Source organism: Bombina bombina, chromosome 4 (assembly GCF_027579735.1).
Source record: "Bombina bombina isolate aBomBom1 chromosome 4, aBomBom1.pri, whole genome shotgun sequence".
NCBI lineage: Eukaryota > Metazoa > Chordata > Amphibia > Anura > Bombinatoridae > Bombina > Bombina bombina.
Genome location: NC_069502.1, coordinates 992459923 through 992477449, shown reverse-complemented (window position 1 = coordinate 992477449; position 17527 = coordinate 992459923). Strand labels below are relative to the sequence as shown.

The 17527-nt window shown below is 39.8% G+C and overlaps 1 protein-coding gene across 3 annotated transcripts in view; it reads left to right on the top strand.

Moving 5' to 3' along the window:
- Window positions 1–11976, top strand: part of USP34 (ubiquitin specific peptidase 34) — a 1226195-nt gene extending 1214219 nt beyond the window's left edge. For all 3 annotated transcript variants that reach the window (XM_053712051.1, XM_053712050.1, XM_053712048.1), the window contains one exon: window positions 10345–11976. In XM_053712051.1, coding sequence (XP_053568026.1) covers window positions 10345–10955 — 611 coding nt within the window. In that variant the 3' untranslated portion in view covers window positions 10956–11976. The remainder of the gene's footprint in view (window positions 1–10344) is intronic.
- Window positions 11977–17527: the final 5551 nt, after the last annotated feature.

Here is a 17527-nt window from a genome sequence, read left to right as displayed (position 1 = left end):
TTCTCTTCCCCAACAGGAAATGGCAAAGAGCCCAGCAAAGCTGGTCACATGATCCCTCCTAGGCTCCGCCTACCCCAGTCATTCTCTTTGCCGTTGTACAGGCAACATCTCCACGGAGATGGCTTAGAGTTTTTTAGTGTTTAACTGTAGTTTTTATTATTCAATCAAGAGTTTGTTATTTTAAAATAGTGCTGGTATGTACTATTTACTCAGAAACAGAAAAGAGATGAAGATTTCTGTTTGTATGAGGAAAATGATTTTAGCACCGTAACTAAAATCCATGGCTGTTCCACACAGGACTGTTGAGAGCAATTAACTTCAGTTGGGGGAACAGTGTGCAGTCTCTTACTGCTTGAGGTATGACACATTCTAACAAGACGATGTAATGCTGGAAGCTGTCATTTTCCCTATGGGATCCGGTAAGCCATGTTTATTAAGATAGTAAATAAGGGCTTCACAAGGGCTTATTAAGACTGTAGACTTTTTCTGGGCTAAATCGATTCATTATTAACACATATTTAGCCTTGAGGAATCATTTATTCTGGGTATTTTGATATGATTATATCGGCAGGCACTGTTTTAGACACCTTATTCTTTAGGGGCTTTCCCTAATCATAGTCAGAGCCTCATTTTCGCGCCGGTATGGCGCACTTGTTTTTGAGGACAGCATGGCATGCAGCTGCATGTGTGTGGAGCTCTGATACATAGAAAAGTCTTTCTGAAGGCATCATTTGGTATCGTATTCCCCTTTGGGCTTGGTTGGGTCTCAGCAAAGCAGATTCCAGGGACTGTAAAGGGGTTAAATATAAAAACGGCTCCGGTTCCGTTATTTTAAGGGTTAAAGCTTCCAAATTTGGTGTGCAATACTTTTAAGGCTTTAAGACACTGTGGTGAAATTTTGGTGAATTTTGAACAATTCCTTCATACTTTTTCGCAATTGCAGTAATAAAGTGTGTTTAGTTTAAAATTTAAAGTGACAGTAACGGTTTTATTTTAAAACGTTTTTTGTGCTTTGTTATCAAGTTTATGCCTGTTTATCATGTCTGAACTACCAGATAGATTGTGTTCTGACTGTGGGGAAACCAAGGTTCCTTCTCATTTAACTATATGTATTTTATGTCATAAAAAAATGTAGTAAAAATGATGCCCAAGATGATTCCTCAAGTGAGGGGAGTAAGCATGGTACTGCATCATCCCCTCCTTCGTCTACACCAGTCTTGCCCATACAGGAGGCCCCTAGTACATCTAGTGCGCCAATACTCCTTACTATGCAACATTTAACGGCTGTAATGGATAATTCTATCAAAAACATTTTAGCCAATATGCCCACTTATCAGCGAAAGCGCGACTGCTCTGTTTTAGAAAATTCTGTAGAGCATGAGAACGCTGATGATATGGTTTCTGAAGGGCCCCTACACCAGTCTGAGGGGGCCAGGGAGGTTTTGTCTGAGGGAGAAATTTCAGATTCTGGAAACATTTCTCAACAAGCTGAACCTGATGTGATTACTTTTAAATTTAAGTTGGAACATCTCCGCGCTCTGCTTAAGGAGGTGTTATCCAATTTGGATGATTGTGATTATCTGGTCATTCCAGAACCACTATGTAAAATGGAAAAGTTCTTAGAGGCCCCGGGGCCCCCCGAAGCTTTTCCTATATCCAAGCGGGTGGCGTACATTGTTAGTAAAGAATGGGACAGGCCCGGTATACCTTTAGTACCTCCCCCCATATTTATAAAATTGTTTTCCTATAGTCGACCCCAGAAAGGACTGATGGCAGACAGTCCCCAAGGTCGAGGGGGCGGTTTCTACTCTACACAAGCGCGCCACTATACCCATAGAAGATAGTTGTGCTTTCCAAGATCCTATGGATAAAAAATTAGAAGGTCTGCTAAAAAAGATGTTTGTTCAGCAAGGTTCCCTTCTACAACCAATTGCATGCATTGTCCCTGTCACTGCAGCCGCGTGTTTCTAGTTTGATGAGCTAGGAAAGGCGATTATTAGTAATTCTTCTTCTTATGAGGAGATTATGGACAGAATTCGTGCTCTTAAATTGGCTAATTCTTTCACCCTAGACGCCACCTTGCAATTGGCTAGGTTAGCGGCGAAAAAATTCTGGGTTTGCTATTGTGGCGCAGAGCGCTTTGGTTAAAATCTTGGGCAGCGGATGCGTCTTCCAAGAACAAATTGCTTGACATTCCTTTCAAGGGGAAAACACTCTTTGGCCCTGACTTGAAAGAGATTATCTCTGATATCACTGGGGGCAAGGGCCACGCCCTTCCTCAGGATAGGTCTTTTCAAGACCAAAAATAAACCTAAGTTTCGTCCCTTTCGCAGAAACGGATCAGCCCCAAGGGCTACGTCCTCTAAGTAGGAAGGTAATACTTCTCAAGCCAATCCAGCCTGGAGACCTATGCAAGGCTGGAACAAAGGAAAGCAGGCCAGGAAACCTGCCACTGCTACCAAGACAGCATGAAATGCGGGCCCCCGATCCGGGACCGGATCTGGTGGGGGGCAGACTCTCTCTCTTCGCTCAGGCTTGGGCAAGAGATGTTCTGGATCCTTGGGCGCTAGAAATAGTCTCCCAAGGTTATTCTCTGGAGTTCAAGGGGCTTCCTCCAAGGGGGAGGTTCCACAGGTCTCAGTTGTCTTCAGACCACATAAGAAGACAGGCATTCTTACATTGGGTAGAAGACCTGCTAAAAATGGGAGTGATTCATCCTGTTCCATTAGGAGAACAAGGGATGGGGTTCTACTCCAATCTGTTCATAGTTCCCAAAAAAGAGGGAACGTTCAGACCAATCTTAGATCTCAAGATCTTGAACAAGTTTCTCAAGGTTCCATCGTTCAAGATGGAAACCATTCGAACACTTCTTCCTTCCATCCAGGAAGGTCAATTCATGACCAAGGTGGATTTCAAGGATGCGTATCTACATATTCCTATCCACAAGGAACATCATCGGTTCCTAAGGTTTGCATTCCTGGACAAGCATTTCCAGTTCGTGGCGTTTTTCTTTCGGATTAGCCACTGCTCCTAGGATTTTCTCATAGGTACTAGGGTCCCTTCTGGCGGTGCTAAGACCAAGGGGCATTGCTGTAGTACCTTACTTGGACGACATTCTGATTCGAGCGTCGTCCCTTCCTCAAGTAAAGGCTCACACGGACATTGTCCTGGCCTTTCTCAGATCTCACGGATGGAAAGTGAACGTGGAAAAGAGTTCTCTATCTCCGTCAACGAGGGTTCCCTTCTTGGGAACTATAATAGACTCCTTAGAAATGAGGATTTTTCTGACAGAAGCCAGAAAAACAAAACTTCTAGACTCTTGTCGGATACTTCATTCCGTTCCTCTTCCTTCCATAGCGCAGTGCATGGAAGTGATAGGTTTGATGGTAGCGGCAATGGACATAGTTCCTTTTGTGCGCATTCATCTAAGACCATTACAACTGTTCATGCTCAGTCAGTGGAATGGGGACTATTCAGACTTGTCTCCGAAGATACAAGTAAATCAGAGGACCAGAGACTCATTCCGTTGGTGGCTGTCCCTGGACAACCTGTCACAAGGGATGACCTTCCGCAGACCAGAGTGGGTCATTGTCACGACCGACGCCAGTCTGATGGGCTGGGGCGCGGTCTGGGGATCCCTGAAAGCTCAGGGTCTTTGGTCTCGGGTAGAATCTCTTCTACCGATAAATATTCTGGAACTGAGAGCGATATTCAATGCTCTCAAAGCTTGGCCTCAGCTAGCGAGGGCCAAGTTCATACATCAACCATCAGGGGGGAACAAGGAGTTCCCTAGCGATGGAAGAAGTGACCAAAATCATTCTATGGGCGGAGTCTCACTCCTGCCACCTGTCTGCTATCCACATCCCAGGAGTGGAAAATTGGGAAGCGGATTTTCTGAGTCGTCAGACATTGCATCCGGGGGAGTGGGAACTCCATCCGGAAATCTTTGCCCAAGTCACTCAACCGTGGGGCATTCCAGACATGGATCTGATGACCTCTCGTCAGAACTTCAGAGTTCCTTACTACGGGTACAGATCCAGGGATCCCAAGGCGGCTCTAGTGGATGCACTAGTAGCACCTTGGACCTTCAAACTAGCTTATGTGTTTCCGCCGTTTCCTCTCATCCCCAGGCTGGTAGCCAGGATCAATCAGGAGAGGGCATCGGTGATTTTGATAGCTCCTGCGTGGCCACGCAGGACTTGGTATGCAGATCTGGTGAATATGTCATCGGCTCCACCATGGAAGCTACCTTTGAGACGAGACCTTCTTGTTCTAGGTCCGTTCGACCCACTCCAGCTGACTGCTTGGAGATTGAACGCTTGATCTTATCAAAGCGAGGGTTCTCAGATTCTGTTATTAATACTCTTGTTCAGGCCTGAAAGCCTGTAACCAGAAAAATTACCACATAATTTGGTATATCTGTTGGTGTGAATCTGCAGGATTCCCTTGGGACAAGGTTAAGATTCCTAAGAGTCTATCCTTCCTTCGAGAAGGATTGGAAAAAGGATTATCTGCAAGTTCCTTGATGGGACAGATTTCTGCCTTGTCTGTGTTACTTCACAAAAAGCTGGCAGCTGTGCCAGATGTTCTAGCTTTTGTTCAGGCTCTGTTTAGAATCAAGCCTGTTTACAAAATTTTGACTCCTCCTTGGAGTCTCAACCTAGTTCTTTCAGTTCTTCAGGGGGTTCCGTTTGAACCCTTACATTCTGTTGATATTAAGTTATTATCTTGGAAAGTTTTGTTTTTGGTTGCAATTTCTTCTGCTAGAAGAGTTTCAGAATTATCTGCTCTGCAGTGTTCTTCTCCTTATCTGGTGTTCCATGCAGATAAGGTGGTTTTGCGTACTAAACCTGGTTTTCTTCCAAAAGTTGTTTCTAACAAAAACATTAACCAGGAGATAGTTGTGCCTTCTTTGTGTCCTAATCCAGTTTCAAAGAAGGAACGTTTGTTGCACAACTTGGATGTAGTTCGTGCTCTCAAATTTTACTTAGCAGCTACTAAGAATTTCAGACAAACTTTGTCTTTGTTTGTTGTTTATTCTGGTAAACGGAGAGGTCAAAAAGCAACTTCTACCTCTCTCTCCTTCTGGATTAAAAGCATTATCCGATTGGTTTATGAGACTGCCGGACGGCAGCCTCCTGAAAGAATCACAGCTCACTCCACTAGGGCTGTGGCTTCCACATGGGCCTTCAAGAACGAGGCTTCTGTTGATCAGATATGTAAGGCAGCGACTTGGTCTTCACTGCACACTTTTTCTAAATTTTACAAATTTGATACTTTTGCTTCTTCTGAGGCTATTTTTGGGAGAAAGGTTTTACAAGCCGTGGTGCCTTCCATTTAGGTGACCTGATTTGCTCCCTCCCTTCATCCGTGTCCTAAAGCTTTGGTATTGGTTCCCACAAGTAAGGATGACGCCGTGGACCGGACACACCTATGTTGGAGAAAACAGAATTTATGTTTACCTGATAAATTACTTTCTCCAACGGTGTGTCCGGTCCACGGCCCGCCCTGGTTTTTTTTTAATCAGGTCTGATAATTTATTTTCTTTAACTACAGTCACCACGGTAACATATGGTTTCTCCTATGCAAATATTCCTCCTTAACGTCGGTCGAATGACTGGGGTAGGCGGAGCCTAGGAGGGATCATGTGACCAGCTTTGCTGGGCTCTTTGCCATTTCCTGTTGGGGAAGAGAATATCCCACAAGTAAGGATGACGCCGTGGACCGGACACACCGTTGGAGAAAGTAATTTATCAGGTAAACATAAATTCTGTTTTCTTCCGCGATTCGAGCTTACCGCAAATCCCGTTACATAAATTAGGTATCATATCTTTTTAATGGGACTTGCCTAACGCCGGTATTACGAGTCTTGGAAGAAGTGAGCGGTAGACCCTCTCCTGTCAAGACTCCTACCGCATTTTAAAGTCAGTAGTTAAGAGTTTTATGGGCTAACGCCGTAACATAAAACTCTAAACTAAAGTGCTAAAAAGTACACTAACACCCATAAACTACCTATTAACCCCTAAACCGAGGCCCCCCCCCCCCCCACATCGGAAACACTAAAATAAAATTATTAACCCCTAATCTTCCGACCGGACATCGCCGCCACTTAAATAAATATATTAACCCCTAAACCGCCACACTCCCACCTCGCAAACACTATTTACATTTTATTAACCCCAATCTGCCATCCCTAACACCTATCTACATTTATTAACCCCTAATATGCCGCCCCCAACATCGCCGCTACTGTATTAAATTTATTAACCCCTAAACCTAAGTCTAACCCCCCCTAACTTAAATATAATTTAATTAAAACTAAATAAAATTACTACAATTAAATAAATGAATCCTATTTAAAACTAAATACCTATAAAATAAACCCTAAACTAGCTACAATGTAACTATTAGTTATTTTGTAGCAAGCTTAGGGTTTATTTTATAGGTAAGTATTTTGTTTTAAATAGGAATAATTTATTTAAAGGGACAGTCAACCCAAATTTTCAAATATGTTATTTCTATAACGTTGCTAACGATATTTAGTTTGCACTGTAGCCTAATTCATTACCCTAAATCGTTTCTGAGCATTACTACTTGTTTGATCTTTGCAGTTTAAAATGCCCGCCTGCCCCCTCCCCTATATCGTCATCAAGATCCTAAGTTTGTTCAGTCCCCAGCTCTATGTCGGCTACTTCTCGAGAATCCACGCTCCTGGTACTTTAGCGCATGCGCATTGCGCTGCTAACGCTAAGGGGAAGGAACTAAAAATACTTTCTCAAGTTCCGACACGTCTGATATTTCAGACGTACCAGTGTGCTGCCTGTCATCGTAGTCTTTGAACAGTCTCCGGCAGTGTGCAGTCATTGTGTGAGAACTCATTTATAGAGGTAGCTTACAGATAGGCTGCGTGTACTGTTTATACTGTATACGTATACTAGTAAAGGACATTTGCTTACAATACATAAGTGCTAAAAGGCCGGCCACTAACTTCATTATTGTGCAGGTGCACATACATATTGCTGATTTATGTCCCTCAGTAATACCTGTGCCAAAATAAAAAAACGCTGGTTACAGATGTCAACGGATTTTGAAATAGAATGCATATGCATGAAAAATTTGTAAATCAAATAGTGAAATTACCCCCTTCTCCTGTAAACCTGACTTAGCCGGCTCAGAGAAAAAAAACCACACTGGATTTGTAAAGATAAACAGCAAATTGTAGATTAATATCTTAAAAAATGTTCTAATACCGTATGTATTTACATAAAATGGTTACATTACATACAATCATTCTGAGAATGTCCAAAATGAAAAGACATTGTTTAAATATTTTAAAGTCACTAAAATCGTTTCTCCCCTTCAAAAAATGCCTTTTATAAAGAAAATATTAAATAAAATTTTAGGACATATAAAATTCCCACCCAGAAAATTTCAGCAAAAAATATTTAAATTTACAAAGAAAGAAAAAAAGGCAATAATTGGCTTTTTGTACAGTATAACAGCATACAAATAACTGTGATAAACCGGCATTTTTAACTTGCTCCTGAAACTCATATAAACATACAATCAAAATCATAGTTATTACATAAGTATTGAAGTAACACAGTTTTCCATACACGATAAAGAAACTTCTCCTCTAAATATCTACATTAAAGGGACAGTCATGGTAGGTATATGTGTAGAATAAAGAAAAGCTTTTTAGACAAAATTGACTTAATTAGAGATTTTGTTTAATCTGTTTCTAGATCTCAAGTTTAAAAGGTAGAGTCTTTAAAAAGTGAAATTTCATTTTGAGTATATGATGGCTACAAATGCATTTGTCCTGTTCGTTTAACACAAACTGTTTTGTGGCAAGTGTTAGCTGCATAGTTATCAAGTTTTTGAAAAAATGATTATCGCCATGTCAAAGAAAATAATTCCAGAGGACATTGTGTTTGGTACAGTATTGAAGTAACACAGTTTGAAAATACTGTTTTAAAAAAGCCTGTCCCAAAATTCAGCTTTTTTAATGTTCTGCAAGTTGAAGAAACATTCCATAGCTATAAAAACATGCTCCCATAACTGCTTGTTTAGTAAAGGATGTTTGTATGATAATGTTAAAAAGCACAGTGTATTTGTGTGATAGCAGATATCGTATCAGAGTGATGTCCAGGTATCAAAGGCAGCTCCACACAACTGAACAGAACATTTAACCAAACACAAACTTTTAGTAGGAGCGCACTAACTTCCCAATTAAACGTCTCACCTATAGCCGGCCAGTGTGTAGGAAACTAACGGCTCAATGGAGACTAGCACATATGCAGCAGTAAAGTGAGTCTCTCCTAGACCCAAATAAAAGCAAATAGAATCCAAAAAATTTCACACAGTGATGCAAAACTCTCAAAAGCATCCAAAGTAAAAGTAAATACGTTACTGAGGATGCCATTGCAATGCCTTTATCCTTTGAGTAGAATTGGGGAGAAATATATTGAGGTTTAATGGTCATGCCCTCATCACAGTTTTTCTTCAAGAGACTTGGTAATGATACATTATTACTTCCATTTAATCAATTGCATAATTATTATATGTCTAGAATTGTTGTGTCATCTTTGCATACAAATACTAGACTTATGCATTGTGCATACCTTAGAGAGAGCTGCTATCACACAAATACACTGTGCTTTGTAACATTATCACATGCTCCCAAAACTGCTTGTTTAGTAAAGGATGTATGTATGATAATGTTACAAAGCACAGTGTATTTGTGTGATAGCAGCTCTCTCTAAGGTATGCACAATGCATAAGTCTAGTATTTGTATGCAAAGATGACACAACAATTCTAGACATATAATAGTAATAAGTCAGGTTTACAGGAGAAGGGGGTAATTTCACTATTTGATTTACAAATTTTTCATGCATATGCATTCTATTTCAAAATCCGTTGACATCTGTAACCAGCGTTTTTTTATTTTGGCACAGGTATTACTGAGGGACATAAATCAGCAATATGTATGTGCACCTGCACAATAATGAAGTTAGTGGCCGGCCTTTTAGCACTTATGTATTGTAAGCAAATGTCCTTTACTAGTATACGTATACAGTATAAACAGTACACGCAGCCTATCTGTAAGCTACCTCTATAAATGAGTTCTCACGCAATGACTGCACACTGCCGGAGACTGTTCAAAGACTACGATGACAGGCAGCACACTGTTACGTCTGAAATATCAGACGTGTCGGAACTTGAGAAAGTATTTTTAGTTCCTTCCCCCTAGCGTTAGCAGCGCAATGCACATGCGCTAAAGTACCAGGAGCGTGGATTCTCGAGAAGTAGCCGACATAGAGCTGGGGACTGAACAAACTTAGGATCTTGATGACGATATAGGGGAGGGGGCAGGCGGGCATTTTAAACTGCAAAGATCAAACAAGTAAGTAGTAATGCTCAGAAACGATTTAGGGTAATGAATTAGGCTACAGTGCAAACTAAATATCGTTAGCAATGTTATAGAAATAACATATTTGAAAATTTGGGTTGACTGTCCCTTTAATTGTAGTTATTTTATTTAGATTTATTTAAATTATATTTAAATTAGGGGGTTTTAGGGTTAGAGTTAGACTTAGGTTTAGGGGTTAATAACTTTATTATAGTGGCGGCGACGGCGGCGGCAGACTAGGGGTTAATAATTGTAGGTAGGTTGCGGCAACGTTGGGGGGGCAGATTAGGGGTTAATAAAATGTAGGGTTTGGCGATGTTGGGGGCAGCAGATTAGGGGTTTATAAGTATAATGTAGGTGGCGGTGTCCGGAGCGGCAGAGTAGGGTTTAATAATTATAATGTAGGTGGCGACGATGTCGGGAACGGCAGATTAGGGGTTAATAAATTTAAGATTGGGGGTGTTTAGACTCGGGGTTCATGTTAGGGTGTTAGGTGTAGACATAAAATTCCTTTCCCCTTAGGAATCAATGGGGCTGCTTTAGGAACTGAACGCTGCTTTTTTGCAGGTGTTAGGTTTTTTTTCAGCCGGCTCAGCCCCATTGATTCCTATGGGAAAATCGTGCACGAGCACGTTTAGCCAGCTTACCGCTACCGTAAGCAACGCTGGTATTGAGGTGAGATGTGGAGCTAAATTTTGCTCTACGCTCACCTTTTTGCAGCTAACGCCGGGATTTAAAAAGCCCGTAATACCAGCGTTGTCTTAAGGGCGCGTAAAAAAAAGGCTCGTTGGCAACGCACCCCTGTTACCGCAAAACTCGTAATCTCGGTGTATGTGTTATTATATGATCGATGGCAGTATAATGTTCCCAACATTTGGCATTTGTATGTTACATTGAGATTTGCTAACTATAGCATTACTTTTGTTTTCAGATGACGAAGGTGCTACCCCTGTAAAAAGGAGGAGAGTTAGCAGCGATGAGGATCACATGGTTGATTCCTGCATTAGTGATATGAAAAATGAGAGAGAAGCATCTACTCCTACAAGCACATCAGACAATGAAACTAGGGACTCCTCAATAATTGACCCAGGAACTGAACAAGATCCTCCTTCTCCTGAAAATAGTTCTGCTAAAGAATACAGACTAGAAGTTTCTTCCTCCTTCTCAGAAGATGTAATGCTGCCTACAAGGCCACAACAAACTGAAGACCATCCAAGTAACGCCAGCAAATTTGAAGATGTCAAAGAAATGAAAGACCTTGAGAGCCCTAAGGACACTAATGTGACTGATGAAGACAATGAACTACCTTCCACCTCTATTTCAGCAGTGCTGGCTGACTTGGCAGATCTAAGGGGTTGTGATGGGCAAACATTATCCTCTCAAAATTCAGAGTTAAGCTTGTCTTTAAATTGTGACCATTCCAGGGGACTTTTTAGTCACATTCAACAAAATGACATTTTAGATACCCTGTGCAGGACCATTGAGTCCACAATTAATGTGGTCTCCAGGATATCAGGAAAAGAAAACAAAGCTGCTTCTTGACATTAGTTGTAGCATGTCTGCTTTTAATTCTTTATTTTTTTAAGCTTTGTATACAAGTTTTGCATTTTTTTCTGTTTTGTGCTTAAGTTTGTCAAGTGCTTTCTGCTTGAATGGCAAAATAGATTTATATGCTTCATCCATGGTGAGGCAGAACTCCAGAAAAACTTGCATCTCCAGTACACTTTGTAAAGGGCAATCATAATGAGTATGTTTTATGTAATTCAGGTTCACTATAGTGGCTTTCATTTAATATGACCGCCTGGAATATGGGGGTTTTCTTGCCCAATAGGATGTAATTTAAAAGTCATTTTTACCGTGTATAATATAGTGTCCTCTGTGCCAGTTTTGTACTTTATAAAAGAGGCAGATTGCCTCAAATCGCTGTGGTTCTTATTATCAAAATTAAGTTTACTTGTACTAAACCACAAGAAATTTGATTCTGTAAAGAATCCTCTCTAGCTGTGGCCTGGCAGTATATATGGTGCTTTATTTAACAGAATACCTGTGGAGGAAATAAAGCACACTTGATGTAAAAAAGATAAAACCACAAAAATAATTGTTTTATTTTATTGACATGATTGATCGCTATTCTGTGCACTTCATTAAATTAATTGTGATGACTTTTTATTGCTGTGTATATTACCTTCCTTTTAAAATTTAGTTCACGTTTGCCCGTTAAAAAAAATGTTTCCATTTTTTCTGTTCATTGGTCCAGTTATGGGCACCTTTTAATGGCCTTGTTCAATTAGCTCCAATAAAGATTTTTTTTATTTTTTTTTTTATTTTGGCAATAGGGGCTGACAAATTTAGGGAAGAATCCATTTTATGTTTCAAATGTTAAGTTGTGATTACAGCAAAATAAAGGTTAAGGTATATTGTTTTATACTACATCTTGTTTATAAGTGTTGCAGAAAGTGTAAAATGATAGAGAAGATGATCAAACTCACCACTGTTAATACCATGATCCAAACTGAAAATAAAATATTTTAAGGAGACATTCCTATGAGGAATGTTGAACAGAGTGGTTTAAAGTTGTCAATGTTGCCAAAACCTTACATGGCTCTATGAGAGAACTGTATTTATGTATTTATTTTTTTAAGAAGTTTCTCAACATTTTTAACACCCTAATGCAGTATTTTCTAACCCTGTTCTTCAGAACATAATAAGAAACCAGGATTTGTCAACATCTCTCCCTAATCTGGGTTTGTTAATAAAAGTGACTGAGCCACTCATTTATCAGATGCACTAATATATGGTTATCTTCAGATTGTTGCCTATTCTGTATATTTCAGGAGAGATTACAGTGGAAGCACCTGGCACACATACATGTCAAAATGGTTGTTGACAAGCTTGCTAAGATGGATCCTGTAATAATTTCAGATACCATGTTAGTTGACTTACTTTTGCAGTTTTGTATTATATATTTCTTTTATAAAGTTGGGGAAAGTCCACAATCCATTACTCTTGGGAATTACTCTTCTCTACCTCTAGGAGGAGGCAAAGATTCCGAAACCTCGAGCCCTATAAAACCCCTCCCATCCCACACATACCTCAGTCTTTACTTTGCCTCCTCTGGAGGTGGTTGAAGAATGAAGGTGTGCATTTGATTCTTAAGAGAGAGGTTTTTTTTATTCTATATTGAGGCCCAGTTTCCCCTCAGAGTACAGTGCTTGTCAGTGGGATGTATGGTTTGTTATTCTTCTTTCACCTCATGGGAATTTTTTCATAAACCTTCTATAATTGGACGCATGGACTTGTCATTTCCTTTCTTTATGGATCTACAATATACTCATATTCCATAATCACTGCTGATTTGTTTCAGTACTGGTTTGGCTGTCAGCTGCTTATTTGTTGGTGGACGAATGTCTATTGGTATTGGTCTATTTATTAATCGTTTTAGACACTCTTTAGCTATGTTGTGGGCACTTTTTTAGTTTGTATATATATTTGCTAATCGATATGGCCCAGGGACTGAATCCTTTTCACTCTTCCCTTGCTGTTTTGCGCATGTTGGCTTTTTTTGCGCTTAGTTTGAATTTTGCGCATTGGCTTGTTTGTTTTACGCATGTCCCAATTGCGCACATCGGGTGAGTGCACATCCCTTTAATCTTTTTATAGTTATTTTGCGTGTTGGCCAGTTTCTGCACATCGGGTTAGAGCACGTTCATCCTCTGCTATGCAACCGTCTGGTTTTTGGCATGCTAAATTCCTTATAGCTGTTCTTTTTTAGGCACGTTAATTCTCTCTGATGAGCGTTATCTTCCTTTTAGGTGTTATGTTAAAGTCTCCCTCTTTCTTTTGCTGTTTGGCTTAGTGCACATTATACCTGTGAGTTTATTTTAAAAGCTTCTTAGGAGGGGGTAAGTGATTTCCATTTCTCAAGAAGTTTTTAAGGGGGTTATAGTGTTTATTGCAATATTATGCCATTTGCTATAATGGGGCAGTCTGATTTTGTCTCTAAATCTTCCCAAGTCCCTTGAACACCTTTCAACCAATGTTAGGTGTGTTTGTTGTAAAAAAAGCTGAGGTGCCTTCTCCAGCTCATTTATGTGTCTCAAGTTTATAAGTATTAATCCAATCAGCCCCAAGGCAAAACATGCTGTGATCTGAGATGTCATTGCAGAAAATGCAGCATGTCTGCAGAAAGAACAGGACACATGCATAATTCTTCATGGGAAGTAATTCTGCAGCGCTGCACCAAATCAGGTTTTCTCTTCAAACAGTGCTGTGCACTTGCTGGTTTTCTCTTTAAACAGTGCTGTGCTCTTGCTACATTGTGTAAATGTTCCTTTACACAGTGCAGCCAGAGATTTTTGAAGAGTACAGTCAAATATGGAGAGAACAGTAAAAAAAACTGTGACTCCTGAGTTTAAGACATTCGTATAAGCAATGCACCTTTTTTATTACGACATGTTTACCTTATAATTATGTGATGTTAAACCAAGAGCAAAAGAAACAAATTTATTTAAGTGACATTCTAAAAACTTAGCATTTTTTATGCAGCTAATCTGCAGTGTAATTTTCATTTGCTGCAATATATTATAAAACTTAAAAAATAGCTTTATTCTCCAAATAATCATCACAGAGCAATTAACCTGGTGTCTTAATGTAAACAGCCTAATTTAAAATTAAAATTTTATTTCAAGTGACCTGCAGAAAAAGTTTCACTTAAAAAAATCTCATCGCAGAAAGTGAAAAAAAATTCTGCCTCTGGGCCAATCAGATTAACCTAATGCTGAGTCTTTGGGTATTAACACACCATCTGGAGAATACTGAAATTGTTTCACCTACTGTGATTTTTTTTGAAGGCCCTAGTTTGAGGTGCTGGCAGTTCAGATTTTATTTACTACAAGTTCTATGTTCCCTGAAACCAGGGATACGGTTATGTCTTCAGATGGTAAAGTTTCCTCTGGTGATGAACAATCTTCAACTGATGTTGAACCTGATAGTTCCTCTTTTTTGTTTACACATATTCGTTCTTTTTTAAAGGAGGTCTTAATTACTTTATGGGTTAAAGATCCTAAAGTTTCTGATGATATGCATTGTAATCGTTTAAGTTTTTAAGACTGATTTTAACCTCCCCAAGGTGTTTCCTATTCCTTATGTTGTCTCTGACATGATTTCTAGGGAATGGTCAATGCTTTTACTCCTTCTGCAAGGTTTAAAAAGTTATATAATTTACCTACTGCTAATATTAATTTGTGGGAAACAGTTCCCAGGGTTGATGGGGCGATTTGCACTAAACGTTCTACTATTCCTTTGGGAGACAGTACTTCTTTTACAGACCCTTTAGATAGAAAATTAGTCTTCTCATAGAAAGGCCTTTTTACAAGCAGTGTATTTGTTCACATCAGCCTTTTCTATTGCTAATGTGACTGCTGCTTCAACTTACTGGTTGTCTAGTCTTTAAGAACAGTGTTCTGATGACTCTGCTAGTGCAAATCTTTTGTGTTTACTCAAGAGTGCCAATTATTTAATTTGTAATGCTGTATTTAATATTATGAAGTATAACTCCTTAAGGACCAGGCATTTCAGACTAAAACTTCCACAAAAGACCAGAGCATTTCTGCCATCACTACATTTGAACAAAAATAGAGCCTTTTTTATTTACCTATCAAAACTATATTTCTCCAACATTGGTGTGTCCGGTCCACGGCGTCATCCTTACTTGTGGGATATTCTCTTCCCCAACAGGAAATGGCAAAGAGTCCCAGCAAAGCTGGTCACATGATCCCTCCTAGGCTCCGCCCACCCCAGTCATTCTCTTTGCCGTTGCACAGGCAACATCTCCACGGAGATGGTTAAGAGTTTTTTGGTGTTTAAATGTAGTTTTTATTCTTCTATCAAGTGTTTGTTATTTTAAAATAGTGCTGGTATGTACTATTTACTCTGAAACAGAAAAAGGATGAAGATTTCTGTTTGTAAGAGGAAGATGATTTTAGCAGAAGTTACTAAAATCGATTGCTGTTTCCACACAGGACTGTTGAGATGAAGTAACTTCAGTTGGGGGAAACAGTTAGCAGACTTTTCTGCTTAAGGTATGACTAGCCATATTTCTAACAAGACCATGTAATGCTGGAAGGCTGTCATTTCCCCTCATGGGGACCGGTAAGCCATTTTCTTAGTTAAACATAAAAGAATAAAGGGCTTCAAAAGGGCTTAAAAAACTGGTAGACATTTTTTCTGGGCTAAAACGATTGCTTTACTAGGCATATTATGCAGATTCTAACTATTAATGGTTATTATAATCTTGGGGATTATTTAGAAAAACGGCAGGCACTGTGTTGGACACCTTTTTCAGATGGGGGCCTTTTCTAGTTATAGACAGAGCCTCATTTTCGCGCCACTAATGCGCAGTTGTTTTTGGAGAGCAAGGCATGCAGATGCATGTGTGAGGAGCTAAGAATCACTGAAAAAGCTTATAGAAGGCATCATTTGGTATCGTATTCCCCTCTGGGCTTGGTTGGGTCTCAGCAAAGCATATAGCTGGGACTGTATAGGGGTTAAATGTAAAAACGGCTCCGGTTCCGTTATTTTAAGGGTTAAAGCTCTGAAATTTGGTGTGCAATACTTTTAATGCTTTAAGACACTGTGGTGAAATTTTGGTGAATTTTGAAAAACAATTCCTTCATATTTTTTCACATATTCAGTAATAAAGTGTTTTCAGTTTGAAATTTAAAGTGACAGTAACGGTTTTATTTTAAAACGTTTTTTGTGCTTTGTTGACAAGTTTAAGCCTGTTTAACATGTCTGTACCATCAGATAAGCTATGTTCTATATGTATTAAAGCCAATGTGTCTCCCCATTTAAATTTATGTGATAATTGTGCCATAGTGTCCAAACAAAGTAAGGACAGTAATGCCACAGATAATGATATTGCCCAAGATGATTCCTCAAATGAGGGGAGTAAACATGATACTACATCATCTCCTACTGTGTCTACACCAGTTTTGCCCATGCAGGAGGCCCCTAGTACATCTAGTGCGCCAATACTTATTACCATGCAACAATTAACGGCTGTAATGGATAACTCCATAGCAAATCTTTTATCCAAAATGCCTGCATATCAGAGAAAGCGCGATTGCTCTGTTTTAAACACTGAAGAGCAGGAGGGCGCTGATGATAATTGTTCTGTCATACCCTCACACCAATCTGAAGGGGCCATGAGGGAGGTTTTGTCTGAGGGAGAAATTTCAGATTCAGGAAAGATTTCTCATCAAGCTGAACCTGATGTTGTGACATTTAAATTTAAATTAGAACATCTCCGCGCACTGCTTAAGGAGGTATTATCTACTCTGGATGATTGTGACAATTTGGTCATTCCAGAGAAGTTATGTAAGATGGACAAGTTCCTAGAGGTTCCGGTGCCCCCCGACGCTTTTCCTATACCCAAGTGGGTGGCGGACATAGTAAATAAAGAGTGGGAAAGGCCCGGCATACCTTTTGTCCCCCCCCCTATATTTAAGAAATTATTTCCTATAGTCGACCCCAGAAAGGACTTATGGCAGACAGTCCCCAAGGTCGAGGGGGCGGTTTCTAAATAAACGCACTACTATTCCTATCGAAGATAGTTGTGCTTTCAAAGATCCTATGGATAAAAAATTAGAGGGTTTGCTTAAAAAGATTTTTGTTCAGCAAGGTTACCTTCTACAACCAATTTCATGCATTGTTCCTGTCACTACGGCAGCGTGTTTCTGGTTCGAGGAACTAGAAAAGTCGCTCAATAAAGAATCTTCGTATGAGGAGGTTATGGACAGAGTTCAAGCACTTAAATTGGCTAACTCTTTTATTTTAGATGCCGCTTTGCAATTAGCTAGATTAGCGGCGAAAAATTCAGGGTTTGCTATCGTGGCGCGCAGAGCGCTTTGGCTAAAGTCTTGGTCAGCGGATGTGTCTTCCAAGACAAAATTGCTTAACATTCCTTTCAAGGGTAAAACATTATTTGGACCTGATTTGAAAGAGATTATTTCAGACATCACTGGGGGAAAGGGCCACGCCCTCCCACAGGATAGGTCTTTTAAGGCTAAAAATAAGCCTAAAAATAAGCCTAATTTTCGTCCCTTTCGCAGAAA